This window comes from Thamnophis sirtalis, unplaced genomic scaffold, assembly GCF_051295495.1.
Source record: "Thamnophis sirtalis isolate CommonGarterSnake01/CBP01778 unplaced genomic scaffold, rThaSir2_p1.2 scaffold_6, whole genome shotgun sequence".
NCBI classification, from domain to species: Eukaryota; Metazoa; Chordata; class Lepidosauria; order Squamata; family Natricidae; genus Thamnophis; species Thamnophis sirtalis.
The window spans coordinates 130575822-130594220 of NW_028261386.1; the positions used below are offsets into that span (position 1 = coordinate 130575822).

At 46.4% G+C, this 18399-nt stretch overlaps 1 protein-coding gene across 1 annotated transcript in view; it reads right to left on the bottom strand.

The window, feature by feature from the left end:
• Positions 1-9983, bottom strand: part of LRRC1 (leucine rich repeat containing 1) — a 113836-nt gene extending 103853 nt beyond the window's left edge. The window contains exon 1 of the mRNA XM_087718953.1: positions 9356-9983. Coding sequence (XP_087575079.1) covers positions 9356-9514 — 159 coding nt within the window. The 5' untranslated portion in view covers positions 9515-9983. The remainder of the gene's footprint in view (positions 1-9355) is intronic.
• Between the last annotated feature and the right edge of the window lie 8416 nt (positions 9984-18399).

Sequence of the window (18399 nt, forward strand, 5' to 3'; positions counted from 1 at the left end):
AGTTCAGTGTTTCTCAACCTTGGCGACTTTAAGTCCTTTGGACTTCAACTCCCAGAATTCCTCAGCCAGCTGCTGGCTGAGGAATTCTGGGAGTTGAAGTCCAAAGGACTTAAAGTCGCCAAGGTTGAGAAAAACTGTTATAGTTATAATCAGTTGTATAACTCCAACACAAAGTAGGAAAGCCAAACAAATTCAATTCATATTCAATATCTAAGAAAGGGTTGGAAAAAACTGGCCTTCTAACCAGGGGTGTCAAACTCGTGACCCGCGGACCAGGTGCATCACGCGCTGGCCATGCCTACCCCCATTTTAGTGAAGAGGGGGAGTCGCAATACATCACATGATGACAATGTGACACCACGAGTTTGTCACCCCTGCTCTAAATGATCCTGAATTTGCTCCTGGGGACTTGTTATAGCGGGACATCAAAGAGAACTCTTACTATATGATTACTAATTTGTTAACAAGGAAAGAATGAAGGGGTTCGTGATACATAAATATTTATAAATATAGGTTACGTGACCCGTCAAAACCGCGGAGGACAAAATCGCGCTCGACGAAAGCGCGCATGTGACGTCATCACAGCGCGATGAAAAAAATTAAAAATTGAAATAAAATTAAAATTAAAGCAAGCCAATTCACATAAAGGTAAGGGTTAGGTTTAGGGTTAGGGTTAGGGTTAGGTTAAGGGTTAGGGTTAGGTTTAGAGCGTTAGGGTTACGTTTAGCGTTAGGTTAAGGGTTAGCGTTAGGTTTAGCGTTACGTTAACGGTTAGGTTTAGGGTTAGATTTAGGGTTAGGTTTAGGGTTAGGTTTGGGTTTGGGTTTGGGTTAGGGTTAGGGTTAGGGTTAGGGTTAGGGTTAGGGTTAGGGTTAGGGTTAGGTTTGGGGGGGTTAGGGTAAGGTTTTCACTTTATTTTTACATTTTTCGATCACAGCGCGATGTTTTCGTCGTGCTGTGATGACGTCGAGCGCGATTTTGTCCTCCGCGGTTTTGTGGTGGAACCATAGGTTATTATTTATTACATTTATTTGCCGCCTATCTCACTGTAGGGCTACTCCAGGCAGCTTTCAACAATTGAAATGTAGAAATGAACAGAAGGATAAACATTAACAATAGCAAAGTAGTGGAACAATAGAATGAGCAATGAAAAAGAAAACCATGAGAATATAGTGATATGAGAATAAAAGATGGACAGGTGAGGAGTAGAGAGCGAGGGAGGAGGGAGGAAGAGTCTGCCATCAATCCAGAAGCGACCTCTGCTGTAGTACTATTTATTTATTTATTTATTTATTTATTTATTTGTTTGTTTGTTTGTTTGTTTGTTTGTTATTTGTTTGTTTGTTTGTTTGTCTTGTATGCCGCCCACTCCCGGAGGACTCCGGGCGGCTCACAAAAGACAAGGGAAAGGGGGAGAACGAGACAAAGACAACATATTAAAAACAAAACCAACATTCACAATTTCCGTGGAGGTAGATGCTTCTCAGCCCCCCCCCCCCCCCAGCCTGCTGGAACAGCCAGGACTTGGTGGCTTTGCGGAAGGCCGGGAGGGTAGCAAGAGTCCGGATCTCGACAGGGAGCTCGTTCCAGAGGGCCGGAGATGCAACAGAGAAGGCTCCCCGACTGGATCCCCAATTGGTCCCTTCTTTAAGGGCCAATTGGCAGGGTCAGGTCTTCAGGAAGTTTTGAGGCAGATCTCACCTTGAAGGGGTTCTTCCAAAGGGCGGGAACTATCACAGAGAAGGCTGTAGCCCCCAATGAATAATGGATGTGTTAATGACGGCCACCTGCTCTATATGCTAGTTTTCGGTTCACATGCTGAAGAGGACATAAAAAAAGATCATACCAGGAAGACAAGATCAAGAACACAATTTCAAAAGAAATTACTATCCCCAACAGATGCTTAGTTAACTGAACAAATTATTGTTTTACTCCACGAGAAGAGAGAAAAGTGTTGGCAGAGGAGTTGAAATGCAAACTGTGACCAACTAAAGGGAAGCTGTAATAGCAACAGTTATCACAGTATGCAAATCCCCTGTGCCGGCACTTAGAATGTTTTATGAAGACTTTTTTAAATGGAATTACATTGATTGGGGTATATATGTATATATTTTCCAAATGGATAATGTGTTTGGATTAAGAGCTGTAATGTGAGTTAGATTCAATTATCTCTACCACTCTGGAATCACTTTCAATTTTTGTCAATTTATTATAAGTGTCTGCAAGGAGGAAATAATAGTGAACTGGGCAGTGACGCAACAAACGTGCGCACGACAAAACCGTGCTGACAAAACCGCGTCACTAAAACCGCGATGTCATCAACGTGCCGACAACAGCGCGCCGACAACAGAGCGCTGACAGAAGCGCGATTTAAGTTAAGGTAAGGGTTAGCGTTAGTGTTAGCATTAGGTTTAGGTTTGCAGCGCGCTTCTGTCGGCGCGCTGTTGTCAGCACGATTCAGCGCTCATTCGTCGGCGCGATTTAGAATTCACAGTTTTGTCACCGTGGTTTAGTCGGGCGCGCTTTTGACGGCCGCCCTTTTGTCGGTGAACCGAACTGGGCAATGTGGCTTTTGATAAGCGAAATAAAAATAAGGAATGTATCACATTCCTAGGGTCAATCAAGCTATTCACTAAAATTGCATATTATGGTAACTATAATGAAGAGGAGCTACTGTGCTATGATTCCCTTCTCTAAGAATCCATAAAAGACAAGAATGGTTTATCTTTGCTTTCTGCCTGTCTAGCCTTCAGTTCCCAGGTTCGCTCCCAACTTCATTTCTATGAAGGATGCCGTGGCACGACATAACCGCGAACGTCAAAAGCGCACCGACAACACCGCGGCGCTAAAACCGCGATGTCAAAAGTGCGCCCACAACAGCGCACCAACAACAGCGCGCCGACAGAAGCACGATTTAACTTAAGGTTAGGTTTAGGGTTAGGTTTAGGGTTATGTTTAGGGTAGGTTTAGGGTAGGTTTAGCGTTAGGTTTAGGGTTAGGGTTAGGGTTATTTTTAGAGTTATGTTACAGCGCGCTTCTGTTGGCGCGCTGTTGTCGGCGCGCTGTTGTCGCGCGGTTTTGATGGTGCGGTTTTGTCACCGTGCTTTAGTCACACGCGCTTTAGTCTACCGCGGTTTTGTGGTGGAACCGAAGGATGCAGTATTTTAAAAGAAACAACCTTCACATTAAAGACTGCTTTATTTATTTTTGTTAAAATTGTCACTGTCCATAGGTGATACCTACATGTGTAATTTCTACATACATCAGTTTCCACCTGTTTCAGATGCCTTCATTATTAGGATTTCAGAAATGGTGGAAGCTTATTTAAATAGATTTTTTTAAAGAGAAAAAGCTTTCAACATACATGCATCTCTACACAAAATCTCACTGCCTCACTTAATATACTTTTTTCTTGCCTCATGAACAACAGATTAATAGAATCCACGTCAGAGTTAGCACAAACACACATTTCCAGGCATGGAGTCTTATTCTGATTTGCTATCCAACTGCAAAACACAATCCGATGTTAACTTAGACATTGAGTTGAGTTTCCCTGATCATATTTTGCTGTTGTAGCTAAAACTCTGCTATAAGCAGGCAATGGTGTATAAATCACATCAGTACAGAATATTGAAAATTAAAGTTGCACTGTTTGCAAATCCCCCCCCCCCACATCCCATATTGCAAGGGGGAAAAAAAACTTGAGTAAAAATTTGGTAACTATATATTTTAATTGCTAGTTGTCCTCTTGCAGAAATAGATCGACAGGATAAATCACCGCAACTCACTAAACCCTTGCCAAAGTGCTGTAAAAATAGCAAGGAGGGGGGAAAAAACCCTCTACATCCAACGTATTATTTTTGATTTGTCAGTTTTGCTTCTGCTTTAATTCTAGTAAATATGTATCCAGATACCCTCAATGTTTTGATAAAACTACCCTAAGTATGTCTAAGTATTTTTTTCTAAGTAGCAATAGCAATAGCAATAGCAGTTGGACTTATATACCGCTTCATAGGGCTTTCAGCCCTCTCTAAGCGGTTTACAGAGTCAGCATATCGCCCCCAACAATCCGATAGATAGATAGATAGATAGATAGATAGATAGATAGATAGATGATAGATAGATAGATAGATAGATAGATAGATAGATAGATAGATAGCAATAGCAGTTAGACTTATATACCGCTTCATAGGGCTTTCAGCCCTCTCTAAGCAGTTAGACTTATATACCGCTTCATAGGGCTTTCAGCCCTCTCTAAGCGGTTTACAGAGTCAGCATATTGCCCCCAACAACAATCTGGGTCCTCATTTCACCCACCTTGGAAGGATGGAAGGCTGAGTCAACCTTGAGCCAGTGAGATTTGAACAGCCGAACTGCAGAACTGCAGTCAGCTGAAGTAGCCTGCAGTGCTGCATTTAGCCACTGCGCCACCTCGGCTCTACAATGGTACAATGGTAGCTGGATAAAAATGTGAGGTTTTAGGAGTGCTGGTTCAGCATGTGTTATCTATAAATGATAATGTTTGGACAAAATTCCTAACGGCACACACTAGCTAAAAGAACAAGTATAGGACTACAATGTAGGGTACCTGTCCTTTAAGTTACATTTAATTTTTGCCGGTATTCAAAAATAATACTACATCAAAAAGTTGCTGCCTGGACATTGACAAGACAAACATCATTATTCCCTTCATCATTTGATTTGTCTGTTTAGTAATCAGGCCACATTTGAGCTCAGATGGTGTACTTCATAACTGGTTTAATGCCATTCTATTAGATGAACTGTAGTTGAAAGCAATGGTTGTTTTTTTTTGTCATTTTGAATTACATTTAATATGTGCATTCAATGGGTAGCTTAGGAATCACGCTAAATCCAAAACACATACGCTATATAGAGCCGAGGTGGTGCAGTGGTTAAATGCAGCACTGCAGGCTACTTCAGCTGACTGCAGTTCTGCAGTTCGGCTGTTCAAATCTCACCGGCTCAAGGTTGACTCAGCCTTCCATCCTTCCGAGGTGGGTAAAATGGGGACCGGATTGTTGTTGGGGGCAATATGCTGACTCTGTAAACCGCTTAGAGGGGGCTGAAAGCCCTATGAAGCGGTATATAAGTCTAACTGCTATTGCTATTGCTATATTATTAGCATACAGCTGTGCCCAGGCCAGCAAAATGACAGAAGTAACTAACAGATAATTCAAAAGTTAGGTCTTCTGTTCAGTATTCGCCAAAGGCAGTAATATAAACAAACAGGAAAGAAAAAAACAAACTGATAGGACTGCCTTCCCAAACCAATTCTATCTTACTACAGAAGTGAGAAGATATCTCCTCAATTCCTTGGATATATTTTTTTTCTTAAAGTCCAAATTTCCATTACTCAAAGTATCCTCGCATTCTTAGAGGTCTGCTTCCTTTTTTACTTTATTCCCAATTTAATCTTTTCACTAATTTTTTAACCAACTTTAAGCATAAGAGCCAAGGTGGCGCAGTGGTTAAATGCAGCACTGCAGGCTACTGCTAGATCAGCAGTTCAGCGGTTCAAATCCCACCGGCTCAGGGTTGACTCAGCCTTCCATCCTTCCGAGGTGGGTAAAATGAGGACCCAGATTGTTGGGGGCAATATGCTGACTCTGTAAACCGCTTAGAGAGGGCTGAAAACCCTATGAAGTGGTATATAAGTCTACTGCTAAGTCTACTGCTATAATGTAAAGTTTTTAATTGTCTCAATAGCCATTTTTGCTCAAGTTTTATTATCTACCTTTAGTCTTGTCTATGATGCTGAACTGTTGGACTTTAATCCAACTATACTGACAACTCTTACTTTTCTCACGGAAAGCACACTGCAAACTGCTTAGCTGCCTAAGCAGTTCATCATTCTATCCTGCCACACCAGTTTGCCCAATTCGTGCCAGAGGTTTTAAAAACAGAAAGGCAAGACAATGTAGCTGCGCTGGCATTCGCTTTCCAAATTTCTGCAAAGAGCACGGGAAGTAACTCTAATAATGAAAGTCATTAGCTGTGGGAGGAAGCGGGCTTGAGGTCATGAAGAATGTTTTGTGGGCAGATCTAAAGACCAGCTTAAGAACGATGGAATAATTAGCGAAGCACCACCTCACTGTACATGCTAGGCTGCTCACACATCCAAAGCAGGATTTGATACTCATCCTCCCGCAAGGAGGTGCTATATGGAAAATACAAACTATGGGATCTGTGCACTTAAAACATGACATAACCCCTCCCCCAAGCCTCCTGGAATGGGTGCCCCACTCAAATCCAAATAAAGCACTACAAAGGAATATAAATAGTATTTGCTATGTCCCATGCATAAAATGATAGCTTACACACCCATTTTCACTTGCAAAGTATATACACACATATACATATACATATACATATACATATATACATATACATATACACACATACATACATACATTCAACATATATATATATATATATATATATATATATATATATATATATATATATATATATATATATATATATATATATATATACACACATACATACAACATAGATAGATAGATAGATAGATAGATAGAGAGAGAGAGAGAGAGAGAGAGAGAGAGAGAGAGAGAGAGAGAGAGAGAGAGAGAGAGAGAGGGCGGGGGGGATAGGGATAGGGATAGGGATAGGGATAGGGATAGAGATGTTTTCTGAAGTTTTCGCGGCTGTTAGTATGTAGGTCTTTGGTTATTCGGGTTTTCTCCCGCGTAAAATTGGAGGTGTCATGGCGACGTTTCGATGAAGTCTCATTCGTCATCTTCAGGCTTCGTGCTCCCAGGAGCAATGTGAGATCTCGGCTGTTTCTTCCTTTTAACTGCACAGCCGAGATCTCACATTGCTCCTGGAAGCACGAAGCCTGATGATGATGAATGAGACTTCGTCAAAACGTCGCCAAGACACCTCCAATTTTATGCGGGAGAAAACCCGAATAACCAAAGACCTACATATAGACACACACACACACACACACACACACACACACACGACAAGACTACATTTGGCTGACATCCTGACCCAGCAGTAGACAAACTCATAAATACCCGAATTCCCTTTCTCTATATAGGACATTGAATGGACGCCACTGAATCCATTTGGTCTCTAGTGGTTCAGGCACCAGGCTAGAAAAGGGGAGTTTAAGAGTTCAAGTGCTGCTTTAGCCATGAAATCCAGCTGGGTGATTTTGGGACAGTCACTCTCTCTCTCAGCCCAACCCACCTCATAGGGTTGTTGTGGTGGGGCAACCAGGAGGAGAAAGATGTGTTTGGCACCTTGAGTGGTTGGTAGGTAGGTAGAGATAGGAAGGAAGGAAGGAAGGAAGGAAGGAAGGAAGGAAGGAAGGAAGGAAGGAAGGAAGGCAGGCAGGCAGGCAGGCAGGCAGGAAGGAAGGAAGGCAGGCAGGCAGGCAGGCAGGCAGGCAGGCAGGCAGGCAGGCAGGCAGGAAGGAAGGAAGGAAGGAAGGAAGGAAGGAAGGAAGGAAGGCAGCCAGGAAGGAAGGAAGGAAGGAAGGAAGGAAGGAAGGAAGGAAGGAAGGAAGGAAGGAAGGAAGGAAGGAAGGAAGGAAGGCAGCCAGGAAGGAAGGAGGGAAGGAAGGAAGGAAGGAAGGAAGGAAGGAAGGAAGGAAGGAAGGCAGGCAGGCAGGCAGGCAGGCAGGCAGGCAGGCAGGAAGGAAGGAAGGAAGGAAGGAAGGAAGGAAGGAAGGAAGGAAGGAAGGAAGGAAGGAAGGAAGGCAGCCAGCCAGGAAGGAAGGCAGGAAGGCAGGCAGGAAGGCAGCCAGGAAGGAAGGAAGGAAGGAAGGAAGGAAGGAAGGAAGGAAGGAAGGAAGGAAGGCAGGCAGGCAGGAAGGCAGGAAGGCAGGAAGGAAGGAAGGAAGGAAGGAGATAAAAGATAGATCTCAGGAAGACTGGCGCCAAAACAGACTTTTCCCTGCCGCTCACCCACAGAGGGAATCGTCCAAAACAGCCTCCTTCTCTTCACAGATACCCCAGGAATAGAGGCCTCTGGAACGGCTCCGGTGCACCCCACTCGAAGCCAGACCCCACTTCCCCTCCTTCCCCTACAGGAGCCCTGACGCCCAAGCTGTTTCGAGGCTGGAGCCTGGGCTCCCAAGCCTCTCCGTTTCCCCAAAGCAAAAGCAGGATGCCAAACTCCGGGAAAACTCTTGCAAGCCCCGAAGATTGTCAGGCGCCAAAAGAGACTTTTTCCCTGCCGCTCATCCACACACCCCCCACAAATACTCCACGCGCACGCACCGACTCCCTTCTGCAAACTGGCCGAGGGAGGGAGGGAGAAGGGGGGGGGCTTTTGCTTTGGAGGCTGATCGGAGTTTCTACGCCAGACAAGAGTTCGCGTCTCGGGGGGGTTAGGAGAGAACCCCAAGAGGGACTTAAGGGCTGTGGGGGGGCTGATCGGAGTTTCTACGCCAGACAAGAGTTCGCGTCTCGGGGGGGGGGGTTAGGCGAGAACCCCAAGAGGGACTTAAGGACAGGTAAAAATCAGGGGCTTCCCTGAATGCTCAAAAAAAGGGGAGAGGGGAGTGAGCAGCCTAAGGGAGAGGCAGAGGCGGAAAACTGCTCCAGGGTGGTCGGCTTCAACCCACCCACCCCTACCCACCCTCCACCCAGGAGCAAAACTTCTCAAGCGGCCCCTTGGGAGCTTCGGTGGCCAGGGTCTCCCTCGCCCGCGGGGGGCTGCCTCCTTCCCAGCTGGGGAAGAGGGAAAGGGTAGGAGTAGGGGAGAGGTAAGGGAAGAAGGAAGGAGAAGGAGAGGAGGAAGGAAATAGGGAAGGGAGGGAAGAAGGGAGGGAAAGGAGAGGAGGGTGGAAGGGAGAGAAAGAGAAGGAGAGATAGCAGGAAGGGAAGAGGAAGAGTGGAGGAGAGGCAAGGGAAGAAGAAAGAGGTAAGGAGAGGTGGGTGGAAGGGAGAGAAAGAGAAAGAGAGGAGGGTGGAAAGGAGAGAAAGAGAAGGAGAGGAGGGTGGAAGGGAGAGAAAGAGAAGGAGAGATAGCAGGAAGGGAAGAGGAAGAGTGGAGGAGAGGCAAGGGAAGAAGAAAGAGGTAAGGAGAGGTGGGTGGAAGAGAGAGAAAGCGAAGGAGAGGAGGATGTAAGGGAGAGAAAGAGAAGGAGAGGAGGGTGGAAGGGAGAGAAAGAGAAGGAGAGATAGCAGGAAGGGAAGAGGAAGAGTGGAGGAGAGGCAAGGGAAGAAGAAAGAGGTAAGGAGAGATGGGTGGAAGAGAGAGAAAGAGAAGGAGAGAAAGTTCGCCTTTCCTCCCGTCCCCACTCCGCTTCCTTCGCCACCCACGCCCACCCACCCTCCTCCTCCTCCTCCCTCCTCACCTTGGGCAGCTCCCGCAGCTGGTTGGCATCCAGCAGGAGCTCCTCTAAGCTGCGGCTGTAGCGGTAGATCTCCTCGGGCACGGCGGCCAGCGAGCAGTGCCGCTTATCGACCACCTCCACATGCCGGTTGCACCGCCACAGCGGGATGCAGTGAAACATCGCGGCGGCCAAGCAGCGGCGGCGGAGCCACGACGCCCGCCGGCCCGCCCGCCTCCCTCCGCCTGCCAGGCACCCGACGAAGGCGCGCGTTGCCCGGGTCCTCCGGCCGCCTCCGCCTGTCCGCGCCTCCGAGCGAGACCCACGGGGCTCCCCCGCTTAGCAACCTCGCCGACGCCGGGCTCCCCACGGCCGTCCTTCCTTCCCTGGCGCCCTCTCGAGAAGGAAACGGCGGCTGCTTCTGCAATCGATCCGGGGAGAAAGGGGGCGGCTGCGGAGGCACTTTCTCCCCTTGCGCGGCCGGCGAAAGAGCCGCGGGGAAGAAGAGAAGAAGGCTGGAGAAATCCGGCTTCTCACGGGGAGCTCCCGGTTGCACCGGCTGCAGCGCCGACTCTCGCGCCCCGCGGCTGCCTGGCTTGCAAAGGCGCTGGGCGGGCGGCTGGCTGGAGCCGAGGCACCTTTGGGAAGGCTTGGTTTTTCCCCCCCTCCCTTTCCAGTGTCTGACCCGGAACAGCCGCCCTCCCTCCTCCTCCTCCTCCTCCTTCTGCTGACTCGCTCGCTCCCTTTCTCTTGCCAAGCTGACATCACCAGGGCCTCGGCCCGCCCCTTCTTCCCTCCCGCTCCGGTGCTGCTATCTGACCCCAGGTCGGGTGACAACCGGCGCCCAAGGAGGGAGCTTTGCTTTTTTCTTTTAATGTTTTATTTTAAACACATCAACGAAAAGCAAACACGTGACTTAAGACAACATGGGAACAAGAAGTTCCATCGTATCTCATACCGCAGTTCCGAATCGGTTTCTTTGCAGTTAGTGTTTTCCCTTCTATACATTTCTATCTTGCGTTCATAATCTCCTTGTTCGTTATCCATTTTTATCTACAATTCTATATTTATTTATACTTAGCTATTTATAAGCAAATATTGTTTACCTGTATTGTGCTTTATATTCTTACTGCCATTTATTCTCTTACATCCTATTATAGGTATACATTCACATAGTCTTTTTCTTTGCCATTCTTATATTATTATTATTCCATTTGAAAGGTTATAAGGTATAGTTTGGAATGCTTTGTTTACCATCCTTCGCACCTGCTAAGACACCACCTTGTTTTCTCTTTCTTTTCTTTTCTCCCTCCCTTCCTTCTCTACTTCCTTCCTTCTTCTCCTTCTCCTTCCTTCTTCCCTTACCTCTCCCCTACTCCTACCCTCTCTCTTCCCCTTCCTGCCCTCTCTCCTCTTTCTCTCCCTTCCACCCATCTCTCCTTCGCTTTCTCTCTTCCACCCACCTCTCCTTTCCCTTTCTCTCCCTTCCTGCCCTCTCCCCTTCTCTTTCTCTCCCTTCCACCCATCTCTCCTTGCCTCTTTCTTCTTCCCTTACCTCTCCTCCACTCTTCCTCTTCCCTTCCTGCTATCTCTCCTTCCCTTTCTCTCCCTTCCACCCTCTTCTCCTTCTCTTTCTCCCTCTTCCACCCATCTCTCCTCACCTCTTTCTTCTTCCCTTGCCTCTCCTCCACTCTTCCTCTTCCCTTCCTACTATCTCTCCTTCTCTTTCTCTCCCTTCCACCCTCCTCTCCTTTCCCTTCCTTCTTCCCTCCCTTCCCTATTTCCTTCCTCCTCTCCTTCTCCTTCCTTCTTCCCTTACCTCTCCCCTACTCCTACCCTCTCTCTTCCCCTTCCTGCCCTCTCTCCTCTTTCTCTCCCTTCCACCCTCCTCTCCTCCTCTTTCTCTCCCTTCCACCCTCCTCTCCTTCTCTTTCTCTCCCTTCCACCCTCCTCTCCTTCCGCTTTCTCTCTCTTCCAACCATCTCTCCTTACCTCTTTCTTCTTCCCTTGCCTCTCCTCCACTCTTCCTCTTCCCTTCCTGCTCTCTCTCCTTCTCTTTCTCTCCCTTCCACCCCCCTCTCCTTTCCTTTCCTTCTTCCCTCCCTTCCCTATTTCCTTCCTCCTCTCCTTCTCCTTCCTTCTTCCCTTACCTCTCCCCTACTCCTATCCTCTCTCTTCCCCTTCCTGCCCTCTCTCCTTCTTTCTCTCCCTTCCACCCTCCTCTCCTTCCCTCTTTCTTCTTCCCTTACCTCTCCTCCACTCTTCCTCTTCCCTTCCTGCTATCTCTCCTTCCCTTTCTCTCCCTTCCACCCTCCTCTCCTTCCCTCTTTCTTCTTCCCTTACCTCTCCTCCACTCTTCCTCTTCCCTTCCTGCTATCTCTCCTTCTCTTTCTCTCCCTTCCACCCTCCTCTCCTTTCCCTTCCTTCTTCCCTGGGAGGGAACTTTTCTTGCCAGCCTTCGCGGCTGGGAACTTCGGGCGGAATCGGCCCGGGAGCGGACGAGAGGAGTTTTTCCTCCAACTTTCGCCTTTGTTAGAAACGCGGGCCGTCGGCACGGCGTCTCCCCCGCGCGCTACTTGAGCAAATAGCACGTTCTTGGGGAAAGAAAGCGAGGTTTTTCTGCGCGGGGTCTTTGGCGTCTTTTAACTCAGAAGGAAGTTTGGGGGGGCCTGAGATGAAAGTCGCCGCCACCCTCGAGTCTTCAAAGGATTTGGCGGATTTAAGAGTTCTGTAGTCGAAGGTTATATGGTGCACGTGTGATAGAGAAGAAAAGTGATGCCAAATGGCGATTAAAAAAATGAATTTGAACAAATGGAAAACTTCGTTGTTGTTGTTTTTTAAGGGAGCCCAGAGTTAAGACTCTGCAAACAGCTATAATGTGAAATCCTTTGGGTTTCAATTCCTTTGTTAAACTATCAGATTTTTCTGCCTTGTCAGGTGGATTATGACAGTGGTCTCCAACCTTGGCAACTTTAAGACTTGGGGACTTCAACTCTCGGAGTTCCTCAGCCAGCTTTGCTGGCTGAGGAACTCCGGGAGTTGAAGTCCACAGGTCTTAAAGTTGCCAAGGTTGGAGACCACTGGATTATGGTGACGGTCCTCAATTTACCACCACAATTGAGCCCAACTTTAGTTCACAGGTCTTAAAGTTGCCAAGGTTGGAGACCACTGGATTATGGTGACGGTCCTCAATTTACCACCACAATTGAGCCCAACTTTAGTTCACAGGTCTTAAAGTTGCCAAGGTTGGAGACCACTGGATTATGGTGATGGTCCTCAACCACAATTGAGCCCAACATTAGTCCACAGGTCTTAAAGTTGCCAAGGTTGGAGACCACTGGATTATGGTGATGGTCCTCAATTTACCACCACAATTGAGCCCAACATTAGTTCACAGGTCTTAAAGTTGCCAAGGTTGGAGACCACTGGATTATGGTGATGGTCCTCAATTTACCACCACAATTGAGCCCAACATTAGTCCACAGGTCTTAAAGTTGCCAAGGTTGGAGACCACTGGATTATGGTGATGGTCCTCAATTTACCACCACAATTGAGCCCAACTTTAGTTCACAGGTCTTAAAGTTGCCAAGGTTGGAGACCACTGGATTATGGTGATGGTCCTCAATTTACCACCACAATTGAGCCCAACTTTAGTTCACAGGTCTTAAAGTTGCCAAGGTTGGAGACCACTGGATTATGGTGATGGTCCACAATTTACCACCACAATTGAGCCCAACTTTAGTTCACAGGTCTTAAAGTTGCCAAGGTTGGAGACCACTGGATTATGGTGATGGTCCTCAATTTACCACCACGATTGAGCCCAACATTAGTTCACAGGTCTTAAAGTTGCCAAGGTTGGAGACCACTGGATTATGGTGACGATCCTCAATTTACCACCACGATTGAGCCCAACATTAGTTCACAGGTCTTAAAGTTGCCAAGGTTGGAGACCACTGGATTATGGTGACGGTCCTCAATTTACCACCACGATTGAGCCCAACTTTAGTTCACAGGTCTTAAAGTTGCCAAGGTTGGAGACCACTGGATTATGGTGATGGTCCTCAATTTACCACCACAATTGAGCCCAACTTTAGTTCACAGGTCTTAAAGTTGCCAAGGTTGGAGACCACTGGATTATGGTGATGGTCCTCAATTTACCACCACAATTGAGCCCAACTTTAGTTCACAGGTCTTAAAGTTGCCAAGGTTGGAGACCACTGGATTATGGTGACGGTCCTCAATTTACCACCACAATTGAGCCCAACTTTAGTTCACAGGTCTTAAAGTTGCCAAGGTTGGAGACCACTGGATTATGGTGACGGTCCTCAATTTACCACCACGATTGAGCCCAACATTAGTTCACAGGTCTTAAAGTTGCCAAGGTTGGAGACCACTGGATTATGGTGATGGTCCTCAATTTACCACCACAATTGAGCCCAACTTTAGTTCACAGGTCTTAAAGTTGCCAAGGTTGGAGACCACTGGATTATGGTGATGGTCCTCAACCACAATTGAGCCCAACATTAGTTCACAGGTCTTAAAGTTGCCAAGGTTGGAGACCACTGGATTATGGTGATGGTCCTCAACCACAATTGAGCCCAACATTAGTCCACAGGTCTTAACGTTGCCAAGGTTGGAGACCACTGGATTATGGTGATGGTCCTCAATTTACCACCACAATTGAGCCCAACATTAGTCCACAGGTCTTAACGTTGCCAAGGTTGGAGACCACTGGATTATGGTGATGGTCCTCAATTTACCACCACAATTGAGCCCAACATTAGTCCACAGGTCTTAACGTTGCCAAGGTTGGAGACCACTGGATTATGGTGATGGTCCTCAATTTACCACCACAATTGAGCCCAACATTAGTTCACAGGTCTTAAAGTTGCCAAGGTTGGAGACCACTGGATTATGGTGATGGTCCTCAATTTACCACCACAATTGAGCCCAACATTAGTTCACAGGTCTTAAAGTTGCCAAGGTTGGAGACCACTGGATTATGGTGATGGTCCTCAATTTACCACCACAATTGAGCCCAACATTAGTTCACAGGTCTTAAAGTTGCCAAGGTTGGAGACCACTGGATTATGGTGATGGTCCTCAATTTACCACCACAATTGAGCCCAACGTTAGTCCACAGGTCTTAAAGTTGCCAAGGTTGGAGACCACTGGATTATGGTGACGATCCTCAATTTACCACCACGATTGAGCCCAACATTAGTTCACAGGTCTTAAAGTTGCCAAGGTTGGAGACCACTGGATTATGGTGATGGTCCTCAATTTACCACCACAATTGAGCCCAACATTAGTCCACAGGTCTTAACGTTGCCAAGGTTGGAGACCACTGGATTATGGTGATGGTCCTCAACCACAATTGAGCCCAACATTAGTCCACAGGTCTTAAAGTTGCCAAGGTTGGAGACCACTGGATTATGGTGATGGTCCTCAATTTACCACCACAATTGAGCCCAACATTAGTCCACAGGTCTTAACGTTGCCAAGGTTGGAGACCACTGGATTATGGTGATGGTCCTCAATTTACCACCACAATTGAGCCCAACATTAGTCCACAGGTCTTAACGTTGCCAAGGTTGGAGACCACTGGATTATGGTGATGGTCCTCAATTTACCACCACAATTGAGCCCAACATTAGTTCACAGGTCTTAAAGTTGCCAAGGTTGGAGACCACTGGATTATGGTGATGGTCCTCAATTTACCACCACAATTGAGCCCAACTTTAGTTCACAGGTCTTAAAGTTGCCAAGGTTGGAGACCACTGGATTATGGTGATGGTCCTCAACCACAATTGAGCCCAACATTAGTTCACAGGTCTTAAAGTTGCCAAGGTTGGAGACCACTGGATTATGGTGATGGTCCTCAACCACAATTGAGCCCAACATTAGTCCACAGGTCTTAAAGTTGCCAAGGTTGGAGACCACTGGATTATGGTGATGGTCCTCAATTTACCACCACAATTGAGCCCAACATTAGTCCACAGGTCTTAACGTTGCCAAGGTTGGAGACCACTGGATTATGGTGATGGTCCTCAATTTACCACCACAATTGAGCCCAACATTAGTCCACAGGTCTTAACGTTGCCAAGGTTGGAGACCACTGGATTATGGTGATGGTCCTCAATTTACCACCACAATTGAGCCCAACATTAGTTCACAGGTCTTAAAGTTGCCAAGGTTGGAGACCACTGGATTATGGTGATGGTCCTCAATTTACCACCACAATTGAGCCCAACATTAGTTCCCAGGTCTTAAAGTTGCCAAGGTTGGAGACCACTGGATTATGGTGATGGTCCTCAATTTACCACCACAATTGAGCCCAACATTAGTTCACAGGTCTTAAAGTTGCCAAGGTTGGAGACCACTGGATTATGGTGATGGTCCTCAATTTACCACCACAATTGAGCCCAACGTTAGTCCACAGGTCTTAAAGTTGCCAAGGTTGGAGACCACTGGATTATGGTGACGATCCTCAATTTACCACCACGATTGAGCCCAACATTAGTTCACAGGTCTTAAAGTTGCCAAGGTTGGAGACCACTGGATTATGGTGATGGTCCTCAACCACAATTGAGCCCAACATTAGTCCACAGGTCTTAAAGTTGCCAAGGTTGGAGACCACTGGATTATGGTGATGGTCCTCAATTTACCACCACAATTGAGCCCAACATTAGTCCACAGGTCTTAACGTTGCCAAGGTTGGAGACCACTGGATTATGGTGATGGTCCTCAATTTACCACCACAATTGAGCCCAACATTAGTCCACAGGTCTTAACGTTGCCAAGGTTGGAGACCACTGGATTATGGTGATGGTCCTCAATTTACCACCACAATTGAGCCCAACATTAGTTCACAGGTCTTAAAGTTGCCAAGGTTGGAGACCACTGGATTATGGTGATGGTCCTCAATTTACCACCACAATTGAGCCCAACATTAGTTCACAGGTCTTAAAGTTGCCAAGGTTGGAGACCACTGGATTATGGTGATGGTCCTCAATTTACCACCACAATTGAGCCCAACATTAGTTCACAGGTCTTAAAGTTGCCAAGGTTGGAGACCACTGGATTATGGTGATGGTCCTCAATTTACCACCACAATTGAGCCCAACGTTAGTCCACAGGTCTTAAAGTTGCCAAGGTTGGAGACCACTGGATTATGGTGACGGTCCTCAATTTACCACCACAATTGAGCCCAACATTAGTCCACAGGTCTTAAAGTTGCCAAGGTTGGAGACCACTGGATTATGGTGATGGTCCTCAACCACAATTGAGCCCAACATTAGTCCACAGGTCTTAAAGTTGCCAAGGTTGGAGACCACTGGATTATGGTGATGGTCCTCAATTTACCACCACAATTGAGCCCAACATTAGTTCACAGGTCTTAAAGTTGCCAAGGTTGGAGACCACTAGATTATAGTGATGGTCTTCAACCACAATTGAGCCCAACATTAGTCCACAGGTCTTAAAGTTGCCACGGTTGGAGACCACTGGATTATGGTGATGGTCCTCAATTTACCACCACAATTGAGCCCAACATTAGTTCACAGGTCTTAAAGTTGCCAAGGTTGGAGACCACTGGATTATAGTGATGGTCTTCAACCACAATTGAGCCCAACATTAGTCCACAGGTCTTAAAGTTGCCACGGTTGGAGACCACTGGATTATGGTGATGGTCCTCAATTTACCACCACAATTGAGCCCAACATTAGTTCACAGGTCTTAAAGTTGCCAAGGTTGGAGACCACTGGATTATGGTGATGGTCCTCAACCACAATTGAGCCCAACATTAGTTCACAGGTCTTAAAGTTGCCAAGGTTGGAGACCACTGGATTATGGTGATGGTCGTCAACCACAATTGAGCCCAACATTAGTCCACAGGTCTTAAAGTTGCCAAGGTTGGAGACCACTGGATTATGGTGATGGTCCTCAATTTCCAACCACAATTGAGCCCAACATTTATTTCTTTTTTTTTCTGAGATTTTTTTTATTGTTTTAGTTAAACAAAAAAAATATATAAGAAAAAAAATCATCTTTCATTACATCTTGTTCAAAGCGCATTGATTGGTTACAAATAACATCCCGTGCGTTTCTTCCACAGTCCTTACCTATGCTTCATTCAAATCAGGTTGTACATTTTAAGTCAAGAAAGAAAAGTTATGTATTTTACTATCCCTGTACCATAATTCTCACTTGGTTACCATTGTTTAAACATGTTTTTATCTAGAATCATTTATATTAGAAGACACAACCACCTACTGGTGTTCATTTGCAATTTCAATAGATCTCTGTTCTGTCCCCCCTTCTCCGCTCGTTAAACAGACGACAGGCAAACAACTTAAAAGGAACTCTCTTTATCAGTTCTCGGCTCAAACTGGCTGCAAGCCCAAAAATAACATAAATAAAGTCTCAGACTATATAATGGGGTTCCACCACAAAACCATGTTCGACTAAACCGCGCTTGACTAAACCGCGTAGCTGACGTCATCAACAGGGTGACAACAGCACGGAGACAGAAGCACGCTGTAAACGCTAAACCTAAAATTAACACCTAACCCTAATCCTAACCCTTAACCTAACCCTAAACCTAACCCTTAACCTAACCCTAAACCTAACCCTTAACCTAACCCTAAACCTAACCCTAACCCTTAACCTAACCCTAAACCTAATCCTAACCCTTAACCTAACCCTAAACCTAACCCTTAACCTAACCCTAAACCTAACCCTTAACCTAACCCTAAACCTAACCCTAACCCTTAACCTAACCCTAAACCTAATCCTAACCCTTAACCTAACCCTAAACCTAACCCTTAACCTAACCCTAAACCTAACCCTAACCCTTAACCTAACCCTAAACCTAATCCTAACCCTAAAGCTAACCCTAAACCTAACCCTGACCTTAAGTTGAATCGGCTTGCTTTCAAAGCGCTATTTAAAGCGCCCTTCTTTCTCCGCGCTGGCTGTTGTCGCCCTGTTGATGACATCAGTGACGCAGTTTAATCGGGCGCGGCTTAGTCGAGCACGGTTTTGACGGGTCACGAGATAACAGAATA